A 27526-nucleotide genomic window follows, 5' to 3' on the forward strand; every position below is an offset into this window, starting at 1 on the left:
CAGTTGGACCTTCTAATCGCTGTTTGAAAGAAAGCGGCAGAACTATTTTATGCTTCTTAAATTGTTTCCTTTAATAGGAAGTGCTGCTTTACTCTACCTTGTGCTTCTGAAACAAACAGTTGTGTTCCAAAAATATACAGTGTACACGTACTCTGTAGCTATAGATACAAACATTTACAAAGAAACGAGCAGGCTGGAGTGGAGTGGCTTGAAAAATCTCACGCCTTCCTTTCTGGCCCTCCTAGAGCAAGGCTAGCTGGGCTCACTGTGCCGTAAGTAGATCAGGGCTACTGAAAAACACATGATAGAGAAATATCATACCACGGTGATTATATGAAACAATGTGGATCAAAAAAATCTCCACACGCTGCAGAGGTTTGGAGTTTCTGTTGCCTCTTCCCACCCCTCTCCTTTTGTCCCTATGATCTGCTTTAGTATCCACAACCCGCATCCAAATCGACTGCAGCCTACCCGTCTGTGTCTTCCCTACTGCCGAAGGGCTGATCCCGTACGCAGGCGTTGCTCAGCTTTACACCAAAGAGGAAAATGTGGTTCCCGAGACATTTGGTTTCATCTGCAAGGCTTCCTCAAACTAAGGGAAACTGGGTACACTCTACAGTCCTAGCATCTTAGCGAATAGGTCGGTATGGGAATGTCATTCCTGGTATAAATGTTTGTACGGGGTGAGCCGGGAGCGCCGGGTGAGCCGGTAGCGCAGGGTGCGCGGCGTGCGCGGGGTAGCCCAGAGGAGGAGTATGGATATGAGGATAAAATCCTGGTGGCAGAGCGCCGTGGGTCGGTTGCTGTACTGGACCTGAAATCACCAGCTGGAGCAGGCTGCGGAGAGAAATTCAGACAGGCGTGAGGATTATTTAGGGAAGACTTTTGTCGTGGCTCTCCCCAGCCCACAAGGGCCTGGCTCTGAGGACAATTCATAACCAACACACAGCACTGCTGAGAGGCAAGAGGACAGTGATTCAATTATGCTCTTTACAGCTTCCAGCAGACTCTTTTTTTCTTTCTTTCCCTTTTTTTTTTTTTTTAAACTTGTTTGCTCTTTGCAAAGAGGCAAGAAGCAACGTGCAGTTAAGCTAAGGGTCAGATAAAACAAGCAGGGAGTTGGGGATGGGACAACTTTGCGGCAGGTTTCACACTGTAATTTCAATTTTCCCCTTCTGTGCATTGGCTCTAACACAGGCTGGGCGAGATCATCTATGTGGTGGGAGTCACCGAAGTCTCCTTCAGTCAAGAGTCCAGCTTGCAAGGGAAGAAGTGGCCAGCACTGTTTATCACCTTTATCCCTGCGCTAAACTATGTGTGAATGAAGGCCAACTTCCAGAAAGCAAACACAAATTTTTTAGAGGAGATTTTGTCTCAGCAGCCCTCAAGTGCGTGTCTTGGAATATGCCTCAAAACCCACCCAGCTGTAGACAGGTCTCTTACTTGTTATGCGGTAGCCTGGAGCACACAGTTCTCAAGTCATCTGAAAGAGGACAGAAGACAACAATAAGGATAAAGCAGAAATTAGAGCAATTTTCCTCTCCACTCTCCTTTCTAGGAAGATGAGATTACTGAAAAAGCTCCAGTCATCAACAGATCCAGAATCCCATTCTCAGGCCAAAAACTTCCATAGGAGAGAAAATGTTTCTCCATCTCACCGGTCATTACCGCAGCTTTTTGCACTTGACACTTTATTGTGTGTTCGAATTTTAACCTATGCTGCCATATAGGAAATGCAGCTTCATTTCAAGGCAGACCAAGCCTTAGTACAGAATTTGCAATATCGATATACTATCAAGAAGTAACTAAGACACAGGAAATACAAGGTATGACTCTGCCCGCTGAATATGGCATTTATGCTGAGAGAGGCATCAGGTCACAGCAAGGCAAAGCTTACCCAATACCTGTTTTGTGTTGTTTTGGGTTTTTTTTTTTTAAACAGTGCTAGTGTAAAGAAACGGTCGAGGGTTTGTTTTTTTTTTTTTTCCTGGGGTCTATTAACTAAAAATTGCACCTTTTTTACCATCTAAATGTCTTTTCTAGAATACTTCTTGGTAATATCGGTATGCCTCACTCCTTCGTGAGCTGCTCCCATCTCTCCCTTGGTCCTGTGCAAGAAGTACTTCTTTCAACTGATTTTCAGCTATTGATGAACAGTTTGTATTTGCCCCTCCAAAGCATAATAGCTAGAACCAAGGTATTTAACAACATACCCTCTTGCTAGAGTCCTTTCAGGAACAGCTTGACAACAAACTCCTGCCTTTGCAGATAAACACTCCCCCAAAACACCGAAATAACTGTTTTTTCAGCAGCTACTTATACTGAATTATTTTCCACTTCTACAGTAAAAGCAAGCGCTCAGAATGTACCAGGTGAACAGCTAGGAAAAAACACAGCCAAAATAAGCCATCAACTAAAAAAAACTCCACTTTTCTGCCCATTCTTATTACACCCAGAGCTACTTTATGCAGGATTAGAAAGAATAACATCGACATTTGACCAGCAGCACCGGTTCACCCAGGGCAAAAGCCTCAGGCACCTGCTTAGGCAGAGGCCGCTCTCCACAGCTGGGGTCTGCACCAACTGCCTGGGCTTTGGGGAGCTTTGAGCCTTCTGGTCACACCAAGAATCGCCTGTTTTCAAGAGAATGTATCAGCAAAACAGTATGACCCTGTGCTGCGTTAAGGCACTTCCCTTTTTCATCTCTGCAGTCTTTCGCAAAGAACCGGTTTTGGCAACAGGAAAGACAGCCAAAAGCCACATTAGCAGGCTTCTTTACTAAGTTTAACCAACATCATACACGCTGTGATGTGGTCTCATTACAGGAGACCTGAAGGCCCAGAAGTTCCAGATGAACGGTTTTTGTTTGCTTTTCAAATTTGTTGTCTAGCACGCCCACCCCATGGTTTATCTACTTCATGGTCTCTCCTCCAGCAGGCAAACTCAGAGAAGTCAGACTGAAACACAATTAAACAGTGCTTTTTAAATAGCTACAAACAATTCTGAGGGGGGCAAATTTGTCTCCATGCCGGACACCCAAATATAACTCCCTTGTGCACACCGCAAGGTAGAAGATCAATTCTCCAGCTCTGCAAAGCAACGCACCAGTCACCTGCATCAATGATCTCTCCTTTCTTACTCCCCATCCAGTTATTTTCCTGAAATATTTCCTGCACTATCGCTTCCCAAGAGTGGCAAACTACTACTTTGCTGTCAACATGCTGATCTTCACTCTCCCCATCTCCAAACTCCCTCTTACAACATCCACACACAGGAGAAAAAGAATCCCGTGCCAGGGTCTCCGCCAGCCTCACCGACAACTTACCTCTAGTGCACAGGAGTGCTCCCGATGCCATGGCCACTTGCAAAGCTTGAGCCAGCCTGTCTAGAGCCAGTTCAATCTCTTTGGATGCATTGAGAGGATTCAGTTCATCAGACAGCCTGTTAATTTCCTCAACAAGTGGAACCACGTGGTCGAAGGGTACTAGCCCCAGGCGCCCATAAAGGTTCTTCTCTGTTAAATGCCCCTGAAGCATCATAAGAACCTGCAGGACGCTTAGATGCAGTTTTGAATACAACTGATGGCAATCTCTGTCTTCTCCTGAAGTCGAGTCCTTGGCAATTTTGCTGGGAGGGTGTCCATTTGAGAGAGAGGCTTTCTTCTTCCTTTTATAAGCCAAGGGGGCCTTCACGCACCAACGGATCAGTCCAGTCAGCGGGGTGAGCTCTAAAAACCCTATTGGCAGGTTGGCTGCAATAGGAGTGTTTAGAAAGGTGATGAGGATCAAGCGGGGGTCTTCAAAGATCCAGGAAACAATCAACTCGAGCAGATCCGATGGAGGGATGAGGTCATCTGAATACAGGAAAGATATTATTGAGTAAGCTGAGCCTTGCACTGCAGCACAAGACGACAGCCTTTAATTAATCTCTCACACACACTCTTCCAGCACTGTCACAATTACAACTTCCAAACCTCCCCAACTCTGCTGTTTTTTTCCAGACACCAAAGGCAGGTGCTCATTTGTCCCAGGGAAGATACAACCATGCTCCTGTCAACTTCGCCTTCTCCACCACCAAATGCCAACGTTTATCCCCTTTCCCCAGCAAAGCTTCTTTTGTCATTTTCTTCTCCCCTACCCGTCACCTGCTCGCTTTTTCTCTAAACTCAGTCTCCATTGCCACAGGAATTACAAAGGACAAGGGAAAAGGAAAAACTTGTTGGCACTTCTTTCTCTTCACCCAATTGTTCAACTCATTTCCTTTAAGGCTTACCTAAATAAGCATGTCTTGTGGGAAAACTTAACACAACAACACAATCCCGTGACAGGTAAAGGATTATAAGATTATGTAAAGCTTTAAGTAAGAAGTGAAAGGTGATTTTTAAGCAGCCTAACCACTCATCCGTGACAGTCATGAACTGCAGCTTGACTCCAGACAAGAGGAACACTAACTTCACAGTAATCGTGCATCATCCCGCCACAGGGGCAGGGTACTGGATTCAGTGACGTACTTTCATTGCGAGTTGTGTACGCTGTCAACAAAGGGCTTGGCACAGAACTGTTTAGTCAGGTCTTTTGTACCTGAAATCACTTATAGGACAAATCACCCGGACTACAGAATTACCAATGTGCACTGGATACAGAATTGGTATTTTCCAGTTTTTAGCTTTTCTGAGACCTCTGAGTATCACAGATACTGCTGTTTGTGCAATCGACTCCTGTCCTCACGATGTGGTGGAGACTGCCCAGTTACAGATGGCTCTTTGAAGAGCAAGCTTCCTTTTCTTGTGTCACCAATAACATCTCAAATAAACTAAGGAATTAAAAAAAATTACTTCCTATAACTCATGTTATTTCCTTTCTGACATGTCTATTAATTAGTTGGATGAACTTCCAAGTGGTTGCACAAAACAGATATAAAATACTGAGGAAGAATATGCTACGAGCTCTACCAAATACTTTTAAAAAAAAAAAAAAGCCTAAGCCTGCACCTCTCTCTCACTAATGCCAAGCTGCTTATCTGGAGAAGACTGTGCAAAACATTTCCTTTATCGATAACAACTAGTATTTGCTTTTTTGGATTTTATGTGATGTTGTTATTTAGTGCGTGGTTGTTCCCTAGTCTACCACAAGCTCTTTGTCTCTCTCACTGAGTAAAGGTAAATCCATCTTATTTTAGACACCTACACATTTCTAGTGTCTGAGCAACAACCACCTGAGACAGGTCGTATCACTAGCTGGTCACACATGCAGTTAAAGAGCACCTTGGAGGTACGCTGTTGATTGCATTTCTTGTCATTGCTCAACAGAAATCCTGCTCCAGCTTGTGAGCGTTCAGAATTTGCATTTTCCCCCCTTTTTGGAAGGAACTGGGCTGCCAGAGCATATGTGCTGGGTAGGTGACACACAACAGGGAGGCCAAACTGCCCAGCCCAGGCAGATCAGCTTTCACTCCCAGAGCTGCTCAATCATTAAGGTCCCCATGTCCTTTGCCCTCTGTAGAGGACGTTGCCCTTTGTGTCAGGCATTACCTGGCTGCTTCTCCAGCAAAGACTCTCCCTTCAGCCACTGCGTGGTTATTTTTATTCTCACCCCAGTGACAGAGGAGGCAACTGCCACATCTCTGAGCTGCTTCTGGCAATAATTACGTGGTAACAAGCATCTTGAGAATTTCCACAGTTAATTCGCTTGCAATGGTTAATTTGCGTTGCATTATTCTGCATCTCTTACTTCAAAAGACACAGCTTGGAAACACTTACCTGAAGAGAGGTCGTAGAGCGCTGTGACCGATGTAATGAACTGGCAGCAGAAGCGAGGACTGGCGCTGAATATCTGCTTCAGGGTCTGGATGGACCCTGGCACCAAGTTGCAGTAGTCATCGACCAAGGCCCGGGCTAGCCTCACACAGTACACAGCAGGGGTTCGCTGCAGGGGTGCGGGACAGCACACAAGGAAAAGCGGATTAAACCCAATCACGCAACGTTCTCCAGAGCCGACTTCAAAGTTTCCATTGCCCAAACACTCTGCCTGTCCATCTCACCCAGCTGCTTCGCTGTTTCAACGTTTGTGTTTCCACTTTCCCAAAATTAAAGCGCACTTTCTCTCTCTCTCTCTGCATATCAAAGAGTCACTCAGAAATAAAATTACAATTTCACAGTATTCAAACAGATGGGTTTTTTTGTGTTTACAATATCTGTAATCTAAAATTAAAGCCTTTTACATCAATATTTTGACTTAGACGGAGATTTTTTTCACTACTTCAGCAACATAGTTCTGTAGTTCAACTAGTTCAGTCAGAAAAACTAGTTCAGTAACCTCTCAGTTACGCTTGACATTTTTAACGTGGAAAAATCCTGTGCAATCCTCATGTCACTTCAGAGCTGCAACCGGCCAAAAACTACACCTTCTTCTGCTATCCAGTTTACATCCCCTCCTCCTCTGCCAAGGCTCACCAGGCGGAAAAAGAGGGACCCCACAGAAACTGTACAGGTCTGCCTCCTGCCTCTCTTCCCTCCCAGCACAGTCTTTCTGCTCTTCCCCTTCTGTAAAGCAGGCGACTTCTGCACATCTTCTGAACAAAGATGCACTTCTCAGCGTCTACAGTGGGGAATCTCAATGGGAAAGGAGGAGATATAGGAGATCCCTGACATACTGCGTTCACGGATACGAATACCAGACACAGGTATGTTGTGCCCAAATCTCAAGAGAGGTTTGCCTGTTCTGCCATGCCCAAACTTGTACGAGGGACAGTTTATTTCCCAAACTCCAGAGTTGGCTTCTTTGGGCAACATGACCCCAAACAACCTTAGTTTTGCTCCCTGTGTCATCCACGGCCTCCACTGGTCCCTTTTGACATGCTGGGATTGGGGGTGGTGGTGGGGAAAATACCAATAAAACTTTCACCCACAGTAAAAAACCACAAATTTTCATCTGCCAGTGCAGCACACAAATGGATTGGCAAAAGCTCTACCTTCATGCTGGAGCAAAGGACTGGACATGAGCACAGACGTGGAGTGAATGTAGCTGCAGCAGCCAGCTGTTGTAGCATCTTAAACTGCCACAGAGGAGGAGCTGACTGCAACCAGCTGTCACCGACCATTAGGCGACACTCATTTCACCCGTACCCATCATGGCACACTCCCTCACTCCTTCCCTGAGACTGCCCTGCCTGCACAGAAGCTGTACCTGCAGCCAGAAGGCAGCACATTCCAGAACTGGAACCCTGCACACAGCCACTGCCATGGAAACCAGCTTTCCCAGTAAAGCCATCCTGCTGTCATCTGCTTTGTTTCCTTGAGGGCTGAAGAGAGACGAAAAAATGATCTGCCGGACTGAATCCTTGGTTTGCTCTTGGAAATAATTGCACATGATCTCAAGGAGCTGAAGTTCCTGAAGTGAATTCAATCTCTGAAAGAAAACAAAAGCAAAGCTGCAAAATATAGTGGGGCTCTTGAAGAATCGAGAGCTGCTTTGATGAAAGACAGGGACGGTAAAGGCCGAGAGCTTCCCTCAGGTGTTAGAAACTCAATCTTTGTGCACAGTGTACATATTCAAGCTTCCTGAACCACCACTTACACAGAAAAGCTCTAGGCTGTATTTGAACACCTGGATACCCAAGGTGGTGCTTGCTGTGCCAGCAAGCGCTGCCCACAAACTGAGAGATAAGACCTACAGCAATACTGGGGTGAAAAAATATTTCCTCCCTCCCCAAATAACAGCACTAAGGGCACCGCCGGGCGGCCCTGGGAGGGGACCACGGCTGGGCCCAGCAGCCCAGCGTGCCCCAGGCCCACGCACCCCGGCGCTCACCAGCAGCTGTGGTTTCTGGTCGCTGCTCGCCGGGAGGTCCCCACCTCAGCTCCAGCCCACACCCAGCCACCTAAAAACCCTGGTACAGCCCAGCTGCAGCACTGGGAGGCTGCGGGCAGTCCCCAGGGGCCTCGGGCCCCACCGCACCACAGCCTGCCCAGTCCACCGGGGCCTTGCCCGCCAGCCTCCTCCCCGCCAACCCCCCCCAGTCCCCAGCCCCTGAGACCCTGCCCGGACTCTCAGGGCCCCGCCAGGCCTCGCCCCGCGGTCGGGGCCCACCTTGGGCGGAGCGCCGCGCTCCTTGGGGACCTGGAAGAGGAATTCCTCCAGCAGCTCGGCGGGGCCCTTGTCGACGAGGGGCAGCGGGGCGTTCTGCAGCTGGCTGCTGAAGTAGATGTCCAGGTGGTACAGCACCTCCTTGGCGGCGCTCAGCGCGTCCCGCCGCAGCAGCGAGTGCCGAATATCGCTCATGGCTCCGACCCCACCGAGAACGGAATCCCCCCTTCCCCCTCCTCCGCCTCCCGCCGCCCCTCCGGCCCGGCCCGGCCCCGCTCGGCGCGGCGCGGCCTCCCACAGCGGCGGAGGCGCAGGGCGGGCGGGCGCTACGGCGGCCCGCCACGGCCAACAAGGGGCAAAGCGCGCCCGCCGCCGGCAGCGCCCCCTGGCGGCCCCGCCCGCGGCGGCGGAGGCGGAGAGGCGAGGAGGGGGCTGAGCCTCGGGGAGTCCTGGCCTAAGGGAAACCCGGCCCTGGGGGGCTTGGCCTGGGGGAAGCCGGGCTTGGGGGGGTCGTGGCCTAAGGGAATCCTGGATCTGGGGGACTTGGCCTGGGAGAAACCTAGCTTGGGGGGCTTGGACTGGGGGATGCCTGGCCCTGGGGGGTCCTGGCCTAAGGGAAACCCGGCCCTGGGGGGCTTGGCCTGCGGGAAGCCGGGCTTGGGGGGGTCGTGGCCTAAGGGAAGCCGGGCCTGGGGGGCTTGGCCTGGGGAAAGCCGGGCCCTGGGGGGTCCTGGCCTATGGGAAGCCCGGCCCTGGGGGGCTTGGCCTAAGGAAAGCCTGGATCTGGGGGACTTGGCCTAGGGGAAGCCTGGCCCTGGGGAGCTTGGCCTGGGGGAAGCCTGGCCCTGGGGGGTCCTGGCCTAAGGAAAGCCTGGATCTGGGGGACTTGGCCTAGGGGAAACCTAGCCTGGGGGGCTTGGACTGGGGGATGCCTGGCCCTGGGGGGTCCTGGCCTAAGGGAAGCCTGGCCCTGGGGGGCTTGGCCTGCGGGAAGCCGGGCTTGGGGGGGTCATGGCCTAAGGGAAGCTCGGCCTGGAGGGCTTGGCCTGGGGAAAGCCGGGCCCTGGGGGGTCCTGGCCTAAGGGAAGCCTGGCCCTGGGGGGCTTGGCCTGGGGGAAGCCGGGCTTGGGGGGGTCATGGCCTAAGGGAAGCCTGGCCCTGGGGGGCTTGGCCTGGGGGCGCCTGGCCTTGGGGCTGCCCTGGAGAGCCACAGCCCGGCTGTGGGGCTCTAGGCCCAGCCCTGATCCCACTGTGGGGAGCGGGGTGCAGGCCTTGGCCCTGCTCTGGGGGGGGCTTGGCCCTGGGAGGGGGCTGGCAGGGCCCCCCCAGCCCCTGAGGAGCACCGCGCACTGCAGGGGCCTGGCACGGCCGGCTTGGGAAACACAGCAGCTGCCTTCGGAGGCCGGGGAGCACTGGGACATCAGCCAAGGCTGCTGGGGCAGGGCTGGGATGGGGGGCCGCCATTTCCCAGCACCGCACGGGCCCCACCGGCGACATCACCTGCCCCAGGTGACCTCCTGGGGCCTGGGGACAGGCGCTGCGGCAGGGACCTGTCGTTTTTCGGGACTCCCAGCTCAGCTCCACACCCGAAGACCAAAGCCGGTGGGGCCATGCCAGGATGCACCGGCTGCGCTCAGCCCTCAGCACTGGGATCCCGCCAGCCTCAGCATGCTCGCCTGAAACCAGCTTGCTGGAAATGTGGGGTGCTGGATGCAAACGGTTGGTGTTGGTGAAATAAACACTTTTTAAGAGAAATTGTAGCTGGTGATGAGTGAGAGCTGCCCACGCCCTGTATTGGGGAGCTGCTGTTCCCCATGAGCGGTCTCTGGGCTTCCCTTACACCTCGCAGATCTCTTGTCGGTGTTTTTATCGATTCGGGCGCATTCTCAGCCTTACCTGTGGCGGGAGGTGTTGGCACTGGTTGAAAGGGTTGTTTTTTTCACTGAGCAGACCTTTATTTCCATGAAAAATGCCACCTGGAGCCTGCGGCCTTGCACGCTCCTTGGCTGGGCGACCGCTTGGCAAGGTGAGCGCGTCCCTCCCCCTAAATGCAGCTGCTGCTCCTTCCCCTTCCAGAGACCTCGGACGACGCCAAAGGTACGTCCTGCTCCCCTCTCCTCCCGCACCCCAGCAGCTCCCCCCTCCTCCCGCACCCCAGCAGCTCCCCCCTCCAACGTCGCCTTCTCCAGCTCAGCTTAATTTTGCCGAGACGCTCTGCGGGGGCTGAGCCTGGGCTCAGCTCGTGAGCATTGCCCGGGATGGATATGGTCCTCTATAGGTGCCTCTGCCTGGGAGGCTGCGGAGGCTGCTGCGTCCCCCAGGGGCTTTGGGCAGTCTGTGGCGTGACCAAATCATAACATTACCAGATCGTGGTGTTACCGAATCGCCGCATTACCAACTGGAGGGACTGTGGCGTTACAGATGGTAGTGTTTGCAGCTGTAGCAAGGATGCAAGTGGGGAGAGGTGAGGATTTAACTAGAGCAGCTGCCCCAGAAGAAGAAGCAAGCTCAGGGAGCAAGCCATTCCCTGGGTCAGGCTTCAGGTGTGCTGAAAGCTGGGATGTTTGCCGGTCCTTTCAGCCCATCTTATCGGGGCTCCCGGTGGGGCCGGGTGCTCGGGGAACCAGGGCTTGGGCAGGGCTCAGATCCCATCCGCTGGTGAAATATTACCCCGGGGAGCTGAGCACCGTGGGAAATACTTCCCAAATGCCTTTCCTCGTGGGTGGGAGCCGCTGTGCTGCCTCGGTGGGGGGTCCCGGGGGACTCCAGCCTGGGTGAGGATGGGGCAGGGGCAGTGCTGGGGGGCAGCGGGGGCAGGATACCCCAGGAGAGGATGCTCCAGGCAGGGAAGGAGGTGGGGAGGGGTGCCAGGGGGGATCCATCCCTTGCTCTGTCCCAGCACGGCTGCTGGAGGGTCTTTTGGGTCTCTGGCACAGACCTGGGAAGGGGTGGGAGAGGCACAAGCCAAGGGACCTTGGTGTCCCCAGCCACTGCCACACGCTCCGGGCCAGGAGAGGTATCCGGGCTGAGCGTGGTGAATGAGGAAGCGACTGCTCTGCGTCACCATGAAATGGCATTTGCTCCTTTGCCAGCGAATTATCTGCTCTGGCCTCGCGGGCGGTCTGGCCTCCCTCCAGGAGGGACAGGCAGGATGAGGCCCTGCGTGGGGCAGGGACAAGGACTCAGCAGCCCGAGGCCGGAGCCGGATGGCTGGATGGGGGTTCACCATCCCTGGGTCATGGTGGTTCACTGGAAAATGGACGCCTCCCAGTGAAACCAGTATGGCCAGTGGGAATATCCTGGTCACCCTCATCATCTGTGCCAAATCCCCCTCCCAGCCAGGGGGGCTGAGCCCATCCCTGCCACTCTGCACGCAGGATGGTGGCCTCGAAGGTGGTGCTGTCGCTGCTGGTTGCAGCTCTCCTGCTGCATGTGGCCACCACGCTGAAGATCAGCGCCTTCAACATCAAGGCGTTTGGGGACAACAAGATGTCCAACCAGACTATCGCAGATATCATCGTCTCTGTAAGTGCTGGGGGAGAGGAGCAGTCCTGGCCACTCTCTGGTTTCTGGGATGCAGCCAGCTTGGGGCAGTTGGACACCAGCTTTCTGCAGGCATCCATCCATCCATCTGTCCACCCATCCATCCATCTATGTTGCCATTCATACACGCCTCCATCCACCCATCTGCTCTTCCCCCATCACCATCTCCAGCCTTGGGCCATCTCCACTCTTGCTGGTCCCCAGCCAAGGATGGGTGATGCTCGGTGCTGCCCAGGTTCCTCTCTCAGAGCAGCCTGCGAGCGAGGAGCTGCTGGGATGGTGGGTGGTAGACAGGCGTGCGTTAGAGGGCACTGTGTCACCCCAGGGTCCTTCCAAGCCAAAGGACACCAGCAGAGGATCTCCCTCCTTGGCTGTTGGGTCCTTGCTGTCCCCCTGTTGCCAGCCTGGGAGCTTTCAGAGCCCAGCCCGGGCACCCACAGGTGCCCCCACGAGCAGCTCCTGGCCAGGGGCAAGCAGCTCTGAGCTTGTTCCCCCAGATCCTGTCAGGATACGACATCACCCTGGTGCAGGAGGTCCGGGATGCCGACCTGAGCGCTGTGAAGAAGCTCGTGGACCAGCTCAACAGGTGACCCTGATGGCGGAGGGCAGGGGGTGCTTGCAAATGGGATGCTGGGACAGATCCTGGCTGGTGTCTCGCCGTGCCACAGCACCTCTGGCTTGGCCAGAGAGAGTCTGCTGGGTGCTGGGAGGCACCGGGACCCTCCTCTCACCGTCTCCACATCTCGCTCCCAGAGCATCTGTGCACTCATACAGCTTTTTGGATAGCATCCCCCTGGGTCGGACCAGCTACAAGGAGCAATACCTCTTCATCTACAGGTAAGGGATGCCGCCAGGGTCCGGTGTCCCCCATGTCACCCGCTGTCCCCCTCAGCAGCCCCCGAAGGGAGGTGGGTACCTTCGGGGGTCCCAGCTATGGCGGGAGTGGTGCTGGGAGCTGCCCCGCTCTCCTCCCTCAGGTCAGACCTGGTCTCCGTGCTGGGAAGTTACTACTACGATGACGGCTGTGAGTCCTGCGGGACCGATACCTTCAGCAGGGAGCCCTTCATTGTCAAGTTCTCCTCGCCCACCACACGTGAGCAGAGCCAGCGCACGGCAGCACCTCGGCTGGCACTAGGGGCTGCTCGGACCTGGCACGGGCTGAGCCCGGAGTTGTGCCTGCCAGGCGGGGGGGTCGCATCCTGGAGCCCAGCTCAGGGGCTCCACTGGGATCCTTCACTGCTGTGGGGTCCCCTGTGGGTGCTCAGGGGTCCTGGGTACCTGCCCAGCATGGCCAGTGCTGCCTGCTGTTTCCCACCATGTGCCATCTCCCATCATCTCCCATCTCCTCCCATTGCCTGTCATCTCCCACCATGCACTCTCTCCACTTGCCTGCCATATCACGTCTCCAGCTGTTTCCCATCATGTCCCACATCCCATCACCTGCCACCTCCTATCTTGTGCCATATCCCACCATCTGCTTCCTCCAGTTGCATGTCATCTCCCATCATGTGCTATCTCCCATCACGTGCCGTCTCCCATCACCTGCCATCTCCCATCATCATCATCTCCCATCACCTCCCATTTCCCACCTTGTGCCATCTCCTACCCTGTGCCATTGCCTCCACCCCCCTGGCAGCTCCCCAGGGCACACATGCTTTCCCATCTCTTTCCCACCCCGTCTCTTTCCCAAAACCATGGCAGTTTGGAAAAAATGACAGGAAACAAGCAACAAACCCCAAACCACGTGCAGAGGGACGCAGCTCCCCGCTGGAAATTCCAGCCTGGAGGACAGGCAGACCTCAAAAAGCCAATGTACCCTTCCCCTTCGGCAGCTTTTCCCAGCTGGTAGCTGGGGCTTGGCCTGGGGTGGTCCCGTGGGGTTCCCACTCCCTTCCCGGGTGCTGCACCCGAGCCGGGGGCTGATGGCCGCCTGTCCGGCAGAGGTGGAGGAGTTCGTGATGGTGCCCCTGCATGCCGAGCCCAGCAGCGCGGCGGAGGAGATCGATGCACTCTACGACGTCTACACCGAAATCGTCAACAAGTGGGCGACTAATGTAAGCGGTGGTGGGGAGCTCGGCTCCTCCCTGGGGCAGCCAGGCAGGCTGGGCTACAGCCACCACACATCTGGAGGCCGTCCTGGGATGGACATGTCCCATGGGAGACCTCTCATACCCATCGGAGCGGGTGCCAGCCTGGCAATGTCTGGGCAGGGAGCTGCTGGGTGGCTCCGCTGCCATTACTGGGGGCTTGTCCCCCTGTGCTGGGGAGCCCCAGGGGGGATTTTGCTGCCCCGTAAGATTTTAGGGAGTCCTTGGTGCCCCGTAAGGTCCATGGGCAGGGACACAGCACACTGCCCTGCAGAACGTCCTCCTCCTGGGCGACTTCAACGCCGACTGCTCCTACGTGACCAGCGCCCAGTGGCCGTCCATCCGCCTGCGCTCCCTCGACGCCTGCGAGTGGCTCATCCCCGACAGCGCCGACACCACCGTCGCCAGCACCACCGACTGCGCCTACGACCGGTGGGTGCCGTGGCAGTGGCACGGGGGCTGGCGTGGGGGAACCAGCGGGTGCTAACACCCCCGTGATGCCCCGGCAGCATCGTCGCCTGTGGCACTGCGCTGCGCCAAGACATCGAGCCCGGCTCTGCCGCTGTCAACAACTTCCAGAAGACTTTCCACCTCCAGAGCAAGGATGTGAGTGAGGGGCCGGGGCACACGAGCCTGCCAGCACTGGGATCCAACCCACCATGCCTCCTGGGAGCGCGGGTGGGCTCCCTGTTCCCCAGGGTGCACTTGAGGGTGGCCTGACCCCAGCCCCTGCACTGATGCAACCCCCTAGCCTGAGCATTTTGGGGTATGCTCTAAATTTTGGGGTTGGAGTGGAGCTTTGGGGTCCTAGCCAGCCATGACAGCAATGGCAGGTCTGGATGAGCTCAGCCACCTCTCTACTTTCCCCCCACACCCAGGCTTTGGCCGTCAGCGACCATTTCCCGGTGGAGGTGACCCTGAAACCCCGCTGAGCCCGTCCCCGTGCCGGCAGCTACCAGGACGCCCTGGCACACACCTGCATCCCTCATGGGAGTCCACACACCACCAGTGCCAGCCAAGCTGCCTGTCGTCTCTGCAAGGAGCTGCTCTTCGGGGTCTTGTGGGACTGGGATGCTCTCCACTTCCATTAAAAAATGAGCCTTTTCCAGACCTTGCAGCTCTGGAGGGAGGGTCTCTTCAGCCCACCCAGCAGTCCCCAACACCTGAGGCCCCCATCCCCCTGCCAGCATCAGCCCCACCAGGGCTGGAGCCAGCGAGGTCCCCGGGGCCGGGGGTCCCCTCCTGCCATCGAGAGCCCCGAACCTGTGGGGCGACAATCCCTGCTCCCCTCTGAGCTGCCGGTGGCAAAAGCAGGCAGACCAGGAAGGGCCTGGGAGGCTCGGGGCAGGATTCGGCCCCCTTGCTGGGTCGCAGGATGCCCTTCCACTGGGTTGGGGGCCGTATCCTGCTGGAGCCTGCCTGGCTGTGGGACGGCTGATGGGTGCTGACGGTGAGGGTGGGGGGAGACGGAGGACGTGAGTCAGTTCCTGAGGGGTTTGGTGCTTCCCGGGGGGGTTTCGGTGCCAGCACAGCGCCAAGGGACACTGGACTCATCCTGTGACTGGGTGTGAGGATGCAAAACCCGGCAGCGCACGCAAGAGCATGGCAAGCCCCAGCATGAACAGCCGTCGCCTCCCTGCCCACTCCGCTGCCGGCGCCCCGGCAGAGCTGCCCGCTCCCTCAGCCAGGGTGATGCCATGTGCCAGGGTGATGCCATGTGCCGAGGTGATGCCATGTGCCGGCGCAGGGGATGCCGGCTCCGCCGGGGCTGCTTTGGGTCACCAGTTGGGCTGATTTGGGTCACCAGTGGGGCTGATTTGGGTCATGAATGGGGCTGTTCTGGGTGACCACCGAGGCTGCTGTGGTGGTTTGCAGCCGTCCTCTCTTGCCCAGGCTGGCGGTGCTCAGCCTGCCTGACCCAGACACCCTGCCATTTCCTTCTCTCCCCTCTAATTACACCATGTGAATCACTCACATTAAGGCCATCGCCCTTCGCTGCCTGCCTGGCCACCATGCCCCGCACCATGACCCGGGGGCCACCCCAGCAGCAGCACCCTGAGTCCTGCGCGCCCACCCAGCCCCACCGGGATGCCCCCGCACCACTGCTGTGCCTCCCCGGCCACCCTTCGTCGCGTCGGCACAGGGGCGGCTACGCCGGCCCCACCCTGCTGCGCCGTGGGTTTTTGGTTTCCCAATGTAGGAAGGAGCCCAAAGCTGTGCCAAAACCCCCACGGGGGTGTCCGACTCATCCTGCTTTGCCGGCACCTCCACCGGGAATAAAGCCGCCTGTCCTGCTGCCGGGAGGGCAGAGGTGCTACACACTCGGCACGGTAAGGACGGATCTGGGCTCAGCAACTTCAGCCGCGAACCGGGAGGGACTGGGATAAGCTGGGACGAGCTGGGATGAGGAGTTGCTCCCTTACTCTGACTGTGGGGACTGCGATCAAATTTAGGGACGCAAAGCAGCCCAGGGTGCTGGTGGCGGCGGCCGGGGCTGGTGGGCGAAGGAGACGTCCCAGCAGGGAGCGGAGCTGGGCGATCCCGGGGGCGGGCAGAGGCGCTGCCAGGCGGATTCACTGCAGCAGGATGGGGTTCAGCTTCCCCTGGGACCAGCCCGTGCTGGCTCCGCAGGCTACTCCGGGCGGTGCAACACCAGGACTTAGGAAGGACCTACATGGATTTTTTTTTTTTGCTCTTTCTCCAAATCCAAAGCACTTTTCCAAGTTCGGCTCCCATTGCTACACCCCTGCAGCTCAGCATACCTCCCGGCAGGATGGGGACCATGGCGCTGGCACTGTTCCTACTGGCCATGGCTCTCCCATGCCTGGCCACCGCCACACTGCGCGTTGGCGCCTTCAACATCCAGGCGTTTGGAGACACCAAGATGTCCAACGAGGAAGTGGCGGGCATCATCGTCAGCGTGAGCGCAGCCAGGGATGGGCTCGGCACTGGGGCAGACCCAAATGTGGCTCCTGTGCCAGGGACACGCAGGGACATGGCCATGGACGGGCTGGCATCCCAGTGCGGGGGATGCCCTGGGAGGATGAAGGCTTGGTGGGGACCAAGGTGGGATGCCAGGCACACCCTGCAGTCCCTCTGAGCCCTCCGTGGGGACATCTGCCCTGATGCTGAGGAATATCCAGGTCCCCGTGGTGCTGCACCCAGCACCGCGTCACGGTGCCTGGCCAAGAGATGGGTGGGAGACGCGAGGGTGGCCCCAAGCCAGCAGCAGGCTCCCTCTCACCATCGCCATCCCTCTTGGTCCTGCAGATCCTACACCGCTACGACGTGGCACTGGTGCAGGAGGTGCGCGACTCCGACCTCAGTGCCGTCACCCAGCTCATGGAGCAGCTTAACAGGTACGAGCGGGGCTGGGGCCGAGAGTGCCCGGGCTGAGATGCCAGTGTTAGCAGGGAAAGCCAAGCTGCCTGAGTAATAAAAGGCCAAAAGAAAAGTCATCCATCGGCAGAGGGTTTGTTTTTGGAAAGAGGACTAGGAGAAAAGTGCGGGGGCTGAGGCTTTGAGCAGGCACTGAAAAAGCCACCGGGAATAATGCAGGGAGGGGAAGGGGGATACAGGCGGCACAAAATCCCTCCGAAAGCTGCAATCCCACTGGAGCACACAGGATGGAAAGGAACTACAGCTCTGGCAAGCTCCGTCTCCACAATCCAACAGGACAGGGCAGAGGCGAGATGGGGGATGAAGCGGGCAGGGGCAGGCAGCCCCCCGCACCCCAAGACCCTGTGCGTGGCAGGGGGACCCTGGCATGGACCCAGTAGCGGACGATGCTCTGAAGTGAGCGGCTCAGGCACCCCAGGAGGAAAAGGGGCTGCCGGGGTGGGCTAAGATGAGGGGCTGGATGCTGACACCGTTTTGGGTGAGGGCACAGGCCAGGGCCGGGCAGAGGCTGCTGCTGCCTTGTTGCAAGGCGGTGAGTGTCCATGAGCAGATACGCCCAGCCCATGTCCTCGCCCCTTCGGTGTCCCCTCCAGCATGGCCACAGAGCAGCCGGGGCAGGGAGGGTGACGCTAGGCTCCGCAGGGCCCCGGGCTGCTCATTAACCTAATTTAGCTTTGCTGCAAATGAAGGTGGGGAGCGTCCCTGCAGAGAAAGGGTGGCAGGAGCCGCCCTGCGTCCTGCGTGCAGCCGGCCGTGCCCAAGGGGCCACCCCGGGGTGGTGGGGACAGCAGGGTGGCTTGGAGCCATTACACCCCGTGTCACCCCACGGCCAGGACACAGTGGCCCATGGGGACAGCACAGCAGGACTGGCTGGTGCCAATGCCACGGCCACCCAGCCCCTGGCCGTGCCGAGGCTACCCCAGGATGGTACCACCCATGTCACTGGTGCCAGCCATGTCACCATCCTGCCTTTGCATCTCTGCAGCGTGTCTACGTCCCTGTACGACTACGAGATCAGCGGCCCCCTGGGACGGGACAACTACAAGGAGATGTACCTCTTCATCTACAGGTAACGGGGCTGGGCGTGCTGCCACCTGTCCTGCGGCACCATGGGGCCACCGACACCATGGAGGGGACACAGGGGCCATGCTGAGCCCCAGGGTCACCATCCCTTTGGTCCCACAGGACAGACGTCGTGTCTGTGGTGGACACCTACCAATATGAGGACCCTCAGGACGTCTTCAGCCGGGAGCCGTTCATCCTGAGGGTCTCAGCGCCCCACACCAGTAAGCAGGGGAATGAGTGGCCCCGGGCGGTGGCATGGGGTGGCAGCAGGGCTGATGTCCCTCTCCCCTGGCAGAGGTGGAGGAGTTTGTGCTGGTACCACTGCACTCGGCCCCGCACGATGCTGTTGCCGAGATCGATGCACTCTACGACGTCTACCTGGCCATCATCAGCAAGTGGGGGACTGACGTGAGTGCCGCTGGCACCGAGGGTGGGTGCTGAGCCCCGGGGACCGTTTGACCCATGCTGGGTCCCCGCTCTGAGGCGAGCGCAGCTCGTGCAAGGGTGGTGGGATGGGGACCCTGCTCCTGCCCCGTCCCCTGCCATGGGGGATGCCCTGGCACCTGGGGCTGACCGCTGTGGGAGGACTGGTGTCGGGGACAGCTCCGTTCCCCAGCTGCCACGAGCGCTGCCATCTTCCCATCGCAGAACATCATGTTCCTGGGGGACTTCAATGCTGACTGCTCCTACGTCCAGTCGAGTGACTGGTCGGCCATCCGCCTGCGCACCAGCGATGTCTTCAAGTGGCTGCTCCCTGACAGCGCCGACACCACCGTGGGGAAGTCGGACTGCGCCTACGACAGGTGAGCGCCGCGGCGGCACCGCGATCCCCTCCCCGGCACCCTGGGCCCCCCCTGCCCATCCCGCACCACCAGCGGCCGAGCGCAGGGGCAGGAGCAGGACCCACCGCCCGCGTCTCCCTGGCAGGATTGTGGTATGCGGCGCCAAGCTGAGGAGAAGCATCGTGCCAAGTTCAGCTACCATCTACAATTTCCAGCGCGCTTTCCAGCTGGAGCAGGAGGAGGTGAGCTGGGCTTGCAAACCCGGGGCTCAAACAGGCACCAAAGCTGAGCTGCCCCAGGGAACACCGGCTGTGGGGCTGCTGGTGTCTGTTCGGGATTAGGCAGCCGGACCATGGCCACGTAGGCACTGCATTTAAGAAAAAGCCCAAAAGCGGAGTTGAAGCAGCTCCAGCAGCAGCCCGGGCTGGCTCCAGCCACGGTACATGTGCCCCTGCCCAGCGCCTGCCTGCTGGGACACCAACACAGACCCTGCGTAAGGCACGCTCCCCTCCCGGGACACAGCAGCTTGCAGCCAGATAATGGGGAGCTCGGGGTGCCAAGGGATCCATGGGTGGAAATGGGAGGGGGGATTTGGGGTCATTGCTTGTCCCCACGGGGAAGAGATGAGACGCATGCGTTTTTTTGTAGCAGGACCCATGGCGTGGGGCAATCGGAGCCAACCTCCAACCACCCATAGCTGGCACAGAGCTCCCAAGCGAGACATGAGGGTCTCGGAGGGCAGGCACCCCCCTGCCTGTGTCCGCCCCAGGCCACACCTGGGCACCTCTCCATGAGAGGTGCCAAAACTGGAGCCTTGCGTGTTGAGCCTCTCGGGGTTGGGGACATTGCGTCCCCCTCCAGCAGGCAGAAGGGTCTGGCAGGGTGATCGCAGTCGCCCTGCTGGCCCCACCAGCACGGCGAGGGGCTCACCGAGCCCCTGCGTTACACCTCCCCACCTCTCGCCCTCCTCCAGGCCCTGGCAGTCAGCGACCACTACCCGGTCGAGGTGAAGCTGATGGCTTGAGCTCCTCCTGCGGCCGCAGACTACGATCCAGCTCCAGCTCCCACCACCAACCCCTGTGAAGCGCTCTAGGCAGCCCCATCCACGAGCCCAGCGCATGGGCTGCTCCGGGTCCTGGTCTGGAGAAGGGTCGCAGCCGGCTCCCGGCTGTGCCCAGGCCTGCCCAGCCCAACGCGAACCAGAGCCCAGAGACAGGCCACCAGCCAGGAAGCGGTGACCGCAGACAGGCTGGGGAATGACGCATCCATGTCCTACCTCATCAAAGACTTTATTGACAAATCTCATTTCACAATTAGCTGTTGGACAGGAGGGAGGATACCCAAGGACCGGCGGGCTCGGGCCACAGCAGTGTCAAGACCCTCTCCTTGTCCATTCCTCGGGGGAGCGGAGCAGGCAGCTCTCCCCGCTCTCAGGAAAGGCAGCGGTGGTATCAGGCACTCTATGGGGACTAAGGGGAAGGGGCAGTTGGGGCGGCCATGGGAGCAGGCAGCAAGTCACCAATTGCTGACACTGTAGATGGCTTCACTGTGAAAGTCTACAGCTTCTGCAGCGTTTCGGAGGGTCACTTGAGCTCCTGGGACCGGGCCCTGGCCGGCTGGCTCCTCAGCTCTTCTTCTTCTTTAGCATCTCCATGTACATGCGAAGTGACTTCTGAATGGACTCTTTTGAGATGAAGCTGATGAAGTTCTGAAGGTCTTCCTCCCGGTGAGCTACCAGGCGGTCCAACACCGCCTTCCTCATCATGGACTTGGTGAGCTGACGGGCATGGTCTGCAGTGAGGAGAGCCAGGATGGGGAACACGTATGGTCCTCACCCCTGACCAGCTCTGGGCCACTGCCACCATATGCAGGTCCCTCTGGAGGGGAGGTACTGCACGCCAAAGGGCTCTTTAAACCAGCAGGGAAAGGTGTAAGAAAAACCCACCGGCTGGAAGCTGAACTGGATAAATTCTCATACAATAAATTATGATCTGTACCGCTCAGTGTGGAAACAACTGGGACAGATGCCAAAAAGTTGTGTACCTCCTTCTCTTTGCACCCTCCAGAGCCCGGCCCCCACCCCAATACACACCACTGGGCTCAGGACAGCAGTAACCAAACAAAATTCTCTGCTATTTGAAACCGCTCTGGCTCTAAGCTCCCTCAACCCAACCCCTTCAACTTCTGGCAAGACAGTCTGCTCACGCCAAACGTGCCGTACAAAAGCCAGCAGCGCTGTCCCCTCGAGCTCATCCCGACGGCAGGCTCTGGGCCAGTTCAGTACGGATACATGGATGCTGCTGGAGCTGAGCGAAGGCTCGAGCACACATCTGCTCACACACACACGCGCAGAGCCACGCGTAATGACGCAGCTGCACATCTGTGGCACAGATGTTGCATATGCGCTCTCAGCGTGCTGTAACAGCGACCGTGAAATGATGACCAACCCCCCACGCACTGGAAACCCCGAATCGCCCCAGCACCTGTGCGTTACAGACACCTTCACTCGGACAGACTCTCCCCCAGCGCTGATTTAGGGCTCTGGGGAAAAGATCTGCATGGTGCCTCCTGGAAGTCAGGAGAGAGCACAGCTGAGACATGCTCCCCTCTCTTGGGGGCTGAGGTTTCACTCTAACGCCAGGACAGCAGGGGAAAGAGCTGTTTAGGGACCCTCTTCCAAGGCTGGGACACAAAATGACAGTCCTGGGACCCGTCCATTTCTGCCCAGTTTCATTCAGGTTTCTACAGAAAGAGCAGCCGAAGGGTGATATAAGTAGCTGCACCTCCCTGCAGCGCTCAGGAGGTGGCATGGGATGGGATAGCTCAGGTCTAGCCCTGGCCCACGGAGAGCCCTCTCCCAGCCCAGGAACCACGCGCCAGTCACAGGGCAGCCCAAACACGCGTGTGATGTCTGTGCTTGCTGTCTGTCCTCACGCCCCCATCGCCATCCCCAGCTCAGCAGAGTGACGAGAGTCGATCCAGCCACCCAGGCACTCTCGCCCAGCCCGTTCCCTCCACTACCCGGCACCTTTCCTGTGGTAACACCTCCACCGACAGACACAGAGATTCAGTTTGTATCTGGAGCTCAGGCACCTCTGGATTGACTCAGCAGGGCTGGCAGGGCGAGTCGAGCTGGAGCCACGTGCCCTGCACACCCAGCACGGTGTCCTCCCGTGCCAGAGCACTGGCAAGCACGTCTCTGTTAGCCCAAGGCTGCCTGGACCGCTGTCCTGAGCTTTCCTACTGCCCAGCCGTTTGCACCTTCCCTTTAAATGGACACTGTTACATAGCTCCCAGGTACCAGCCCCGGTACCTGTCCTTCCCACCCCGACCAGATCCCCCCTTCCTCTGCTGGAGGTGCTGCCCTTACCGGGAAGGGCCAGCCACTGTGCCATAGCAGCTGCAGCCTTCTCCTGGAGCCTCTCCTCTGGCACCAGCTCGTCCACAAGGCCTAACCTGTGGGCCTGGGGCGCGGAATGGAGGGAGCCCAGCTGGAGGGAGCTTTCAGCAACTCGGTGTCCCACAACATTCACAAATGTGTCCTTAAACCTAGAAGAGATAGGAGGAAAAGCCATGGTCAGGGAGAGACACCCAGCGGCTGCTGCACCCAGACACTGAAGCTAAGAGCACGCTCGGTCCCACTCCCCAGGCACGGGTCTCTAACAGCAGCTATGGGCTCAGCCACGCTGTGCAAAGTCAGGTGAGCAGAGCCATTTTTGGTACTACCCCAACAGAGTTCACCCTCCTCTCCACGAGAGCTGCTCTGTTTACCCTCAGTGCACAGGTCCCAGCTGTGCCCACTTGCTGTGACATGAAAGCTCCTTTCCAACAGCACATTTACACGTTCTTACGGCAACCAAGGGTCCGTGCCTTAGAACATTAGTGCCCCTATGCCTCCAGAGATCTCCACAACTATGGGATTTTGCAGGTACACAGCCTGTACTCGTAGAAAAGCATATTCCCAGACTGTGCCTGACCAGGGGCATCTCCCAGCACTAGTTTCGGAGTTGACTGCAGAGTCAGAACTGAGGTCCTCACTGGTGAAGGATGTGAGGACATTCTGCAGCCTGAAAGCTTTTCAGATACCTGCAGAATCGGACAGAGAAATGAGGTGCTGTGTCCTGCAGCTGCAACTACCTGACCACTGACACAGAGAAGTACATCTCAGCGGCCAGTTAAACTGATTAATAAACTCCATGAAGATGAATTCTTTTTAGAGACCTACATGTGACACTACAAGTGGGAGGCACTGGCCTACCAGAAGGGAGCCACAATGCCCAGTTGGGCTTCGTTCAGGCCGATGCTGAATTTGGGGTTCTCCACCATGATCCTGTAGTCACACGACAAGGCAATGAGACAGCCTCCCGCCGGGCTGGAGCCCTGGAAAAGAGAAGGAAGAAGTGAGTCTAGGTCACGGTACAAATGTTTCTGCACCCCCAGCCTCGCTGTGTCCTCCAGAGCAGGGAAGACACAGGGTGACAGAGCAGCTGTCCCCCAAATCCCTCATTACCTGATTCAAAACAGCCCTAAAGAAGAGTTCTGATAGGTTTACCAGGGTTTATCCTTTCATTTTTCAATGCTCTTTGTTTCTTGCATTTTCCAGCCTGGAAATCTAGTTAATTGATCCGTGTTACTCTGGTTGCAAACCCTGCAGCGGAGATTTGCTACAGCATTTTCTTGTAACCGACAGGAGTTTTTAACCCTACTTGAGTTTGTAACCCCAAATGCCACAGAAACGGTTCTGTCCAGGGCCTTTGTCACACCTTCTGTCTACAAAACTTCCATTTGTGACCATCTTTGCCATGACTTGGTGCTTGCTTAGCCCTGCACAGGGTGCCTGCGGGAAGCCGCTCAGAGACAGCCTGCCTTCAAAGACAGTCTATGGACGGACACAGAACTGTGAGCTGCCAAAGTGGCATTGCACTGGAAAATGAAAACGAGACACCGAGCAGGTAACAACCCACCTATGGACACTGAGGTTCAGACGGCACTTCCCTGCTGGCCAAGAACCACGGCTGGAGGAGCAAAACCCGGTGAAAAAAGGGCTCACGACAAACCACACTGCCCAAAGCACTGCTGCCCACAGGGCCGAGGACAAGCACTTGCGGCACTGCATGGCTGCCTCCCATCTCCTCCCCTCTAGCGAAGCAGCGCAACAGCCAAGCAGGTGACCCTGGGCAAGTCCTACGAGTCTCATCCGTGAGAAAGCAGCCGGTGGACATGTGGCAGGCGTCCTTTGGACTTCTCCTACGCCAACCGCTCGGCTTCTCTGGCACTCATCTGCCATCAGTGCCCGTCTGGGCTTTACCACTGGCTTATGGTCCTCCTCCTACTCCTCCAGCCTGGAGGACAAACTCCCAGCCGAGTTCTTGGGGCAGGGTATGGCTCTTGCTGCCCAAAACACTGCCAAGGGCACTTCAGTCTCCATTGGCAGGACATGACTGCCGTGCCTGCTCTCCACCGCAGCCGAAATGCTGCTATACCCCAGCACCACCTGCAGCTCACATGGAGCCTGCAACATCCCACGCTTCCATACCTTCCCACACCCCAACGTGCCGAACCGACAGACACGTACTTTGCCCAGACATCCCAACAAATACATCCCTGTCTTTGTTTCAGCACGGACAAGCCTGATTTTTCAGCTGTCCCTGCCCACATGGTGCAAACAAGCTGCAGCGAGTGACAGACTGCACAGGATGGCTAGGAAGGCGGATCTAAAGGACGCACATTGATTGCAGCGACTGTCACCATGTTGGAGCCGTACAGCCGGAGCCACATCTCCTGCACGGCTCTCCAGAACTCGGCGTAGTGCTCTGGGCTCTTCCCGTACATCTCGGTGATGTCCAGGCCAGATGAGAAGATTTTGGGGACGGCCTGGAATCGGGAAAATACAATTGTCACTGAGAGTCACTGCTCAGGGATGACCCTTTAGTCCCATAATGCACTCGGCCTGGCAGCCTGAGGAAAGAGAAAGCGATAATTAAACATGACATAAACCAGGGTCTTTCAGGGTTCGGAAACAATCTCCCCAGTGCTCCCACAGCCTGGATCATCCCACCACCATGGCCTGCAGGGCTGGGACTCTTTGCTTGCAGCACGATTTCTCATTATTAGAGTCCCTGTGCAGATACATCAACCACGCAGCACAAAACCTGTCCTGCCCCATTCCCGGGCACCACATTGTATCCACATTACGTCTGAAAATAAACACTGGCTTCCCCTAGCAGCTCCCTCCAGGCAGTTCAAGAGATCTCAAGGGATGTGTCAGGTTTGCACATAAGCAGCTTTGATTTTAATGACAAATGATAATACTCAGTTGTTACTCTTCTGCTGGAAAAGGGCAGGGAAGAAAGAGCACAGCGCTTCCAAGAACCCCCTCCCCTCCTTCCGGAGCCGATCCAAGCCGCCTCCTAGCCCTCCCGTGCCAGTGACCAGGGAGCCAAGAGACCAAACACGAGCAAGGGAATGGCACCAGTGCCTGTCAAATTGCCCCGCAGCTCGCACCCCAAGCTCAGGACAACACGTACTGATGTGAGGATCACACCTCGGCAGGCCCGGTCATTCTCCAGCTTCTCCAGGCTTATGCAAAACTCGGTCAGCAAGTCCAGGCTGAGGCTGTTGACCGGGGGGCTCTTCAACTTCATCGTGGCGACGCCTGTGCCGTGGTAAACACTGAGACATCAGAACCCCCCACCGCAGCAGCACACACCGCCTTGCCCAAGGGAGCTTCACCTGCCTCCCTGTTTCCCTGCTCACCCAGATCGTGTCTTTCCACTCCTGGCTCTTCAAAAAGCCCCCAGAGCGGCAGGGCCAAGAGCAGGGCCCCGCCTTTGCCCAGATCTGCCCGCAAGCTGGGCTCACTCAGCCAGTGGTGAACCTGGAGCACCAAGGAGCATGCGTGCCGGGGCACACCATGTGTCCCGAAGACAAGCCACCTTCGGGCTCACGCTGCCCAGCAGTTCCCCTCTCTCTGGGCTCACTGGATAAGGTCGAGCCTCCAGCTTCTATTGCAGCAAACATCCCGTGCCCAGGGGATCACACACCTTTCTGAGCTTGCCGGCAGCACCGCCACCCTGGCCAGCACCGTGGGAAGAGCTCTGAGCCCTTGTCCCCTCCCAAACGGCACCACCCTACCCCAAAAGGTCGTCACTGAGTGCTTAGTCTGGGTGCTGCAGCCGTGCCCAGGCTGGGGACAGCGTGAGGACGCATCCAGGGGCCTGGCAGCCGAAGGCAGGCCCCGGGAAGCCCCAAGAACAGGCGCCTTTTGTTCACTGTGGGGATGTGGCCCCGTAACAGCTATTCCTGGCAGCCAGGACACAGAAATCCCCAACAGCTGCTCCCTGAAGGAGCCCCTGCCACTCTACCAGGTCCCCAAAGCAGGGACCCCGCAGAGGGGACAATGCATGGGCAGGGGACGGGGCACGAGGTCTGACAGTGACAGCTAGGGTTTGCCTGTGGCACCCAAGCAGCACCCAGCCACCCGAAGTGCCCACGACCGGTGGGACTCCCATCACCAAACGCTTCTCTCTGAGGGTCCTAAGCAGCTGCAGCTGGAACACCTATGGCTTTGGTGGCTTTCCATGCCCAGAGCCGCATGTGCCGTGGGGCAGGCATGGGAGAGACCCCCCGCCTGCATCCCTCAGCACCCCGCAGGAGGCGGGTGACGCTGCAGAGGTGCCACCCGCTGTACCTGAGCTCTCATCCAGCTCCACCAGGATCTTGTTGTTGCTGAAGGCACGACACGGGGCGAGCGGGAAGCCGGGGGGCTGCCGGGCGGCTCTGTCCCATGCCGGCGGCTGGCGGCAGAGGGGCTGCACACCTGGGGGGACAGAAGCTGGTAAGCTCAGGCAGAGGACAGGGGTGTGGGGTGTGCTCCCCAAAACCGCTCTGCATGGACAGGTTGGGGACAAGGGGGACACCGTGAGCCACTGAGGGAGGGACAGGGGGACACCCTGACCCACTGATGGAGGACATGGGGACACCCCAGTCCGCGGCAGGGGACACGGGGGACACCCTGACCCACTGAAGGAAGGTGTGGGGACACGCCGACCCACTGAGGGAGGACATGGGGACACCCTGACCCACTGACAGAGGACACGGGGACACCCCGATCCACGGCAGGGGACACGGGGGACACCCTGACCCACTGGAGGGACACGGGGGACACCTCGATCCATGATGGGGGACACCGGGAGACACCCTGACCCACTGAGGGAGGGACACGGGGACACCTCGATCCATGATGGGGGACACGGGGGACACCCCAACCCACTGAAGGAAGGCGTGGGGACACCCCGACCCACTGAGGGAGGACATGGGGCACCCTGACCACGGCGGGGGGGCACGGGGAGGACCCGTGTGGACGCCCCCACTCGCGTCGGGGGGCAGGGGGACAGGCTGACCCCCAGAGCGGGGACACGGAGGGCCGGGCGCACCTGACCGAGCGATCCTGCGGGCGAGGGTCAGCGCCATCTTCTGCCGCCGGGTCAAGGGTGTGGGGCGGGGCCTCGGCCGCGCGTCACCGCCCCGCCCCGCCCTGTAGGACACGTCCCCGGCGGCAAGCACC

At 57.7% G+C, this 27526-nt stretch overlaps 4 protein-coding genes across 4 annotated transcripts; 2 read left to right on the plus strand and 2 right to left on the minus strand.

Moving 5' to 3' along the window:
- Positions 1-58: 58 nt before the first annotated feature.
- On the minus strand, positions 59-8404 carry INTS15 (integrator complex subunit 15). The gene is made up of 6 exons (XM_009477287.2): positions 8088-8404; positions 7185-7406; positions 5759-5924; positions 3326-3853; positions 1444-1483; positions 59-837 (listed from the first exon to the last, which is right to left on the minus strand). Exons 1-6 carry the CDS (start codon positions 8277-8279, stop codon positions 630-632), a joined length of 1356 nt encoding a protein of 451 aa, XP_009475562.1. The 5' UTR covers positions 8280-8404; the 3' UTR covers positions 59-629.
- Positions 8405-10764: 2360 nt separating this feature from the next.
- LOC104023503 (deoxyribonuclease 1 like 2) lies at positions 10765-14701 on the plus strand. Its single transcript, XM_009477334.2, has 9 exons — positions 10765-10858; positions 11462-11609; positions 12125-12213; positions 12381-12464; positions 12605-12720; positions 13569-13681; positions 13989-14146; positions 14224-14320; positions 14593-14701. Exons 1-9 carry the CDS (start codon positions 10791-10793, stop codon positions 14644-14646), a joined length of 927 nt encoding a protein of 308 aa, XP_009475609.2. The 5' UTR covers positions 10765-10790; the 3' UTR covers positions 14647-14701.
- A 2265-nt stretch (positions 14702-16966) lies between these two features.
- LOC148051993 (deoxyribonuclease-1-like 2) lies at positions 16967-19984 on the plus strand. Its single transcript, XM_087732143.1, has 7 exons — positions 16967-17073; positions 18099-18182; positions 18299-18399; positions 18474-18586; positions 18827-18981; positions 19106-19202; positions 19934-19984. Exons 1-7 carry the CDS (start codon positions 17057-17059, stop codon positions 19982-19984), a joined length of 618 nt encoding a protein of 205 aa, XP_087588269.1. The 5' UTR covers positions 16967-17056.
- Positions 19985-20232: 248 nt separating this feature from the next.
- ECI1 (enoyl-CoA delta isomerase 1) lies at positions 20233-27520 on the minus strand. The gene is made up of 7 exons (XM_009477286.2): positions 27396-27520; positions 26651-26779; positions 25488-25615; positions 24688-24834; positions 23219-23340; positions 22331-22509; positions 20233-20751 (listed from the first exon to the last, which is right to left on the minus strand). The coding sequence occupies exons 1-7, from the start codon at positions 27430-27432 to the stop codon at positions 20585-20587; spliced, it is 909 nt and encodes a 302-aa protein (XP_009475561.2). The 5' UTR covers positions 27433-27520; the 3' UTR covers positions 20233-20584.
- Positions 27521-27526: the final 6 nt, after the last annotated feature.

This window comes from Nipponia nippon, unplaced genomic scaffold (genome assembly GCF_047370975.1).
Source record: "Nipponia nippon isolate SJK-2023a ecotype South Korea unplaced genomic scaffold, ASM4737097v1 scaffold_5, whole genome shotgun sequence".
NCBI lineage: Eukaryota > Metazoa > Chordata > Aves > Pelecaniformes > Threskiornithidae > Nipponia > Nipponia nippon.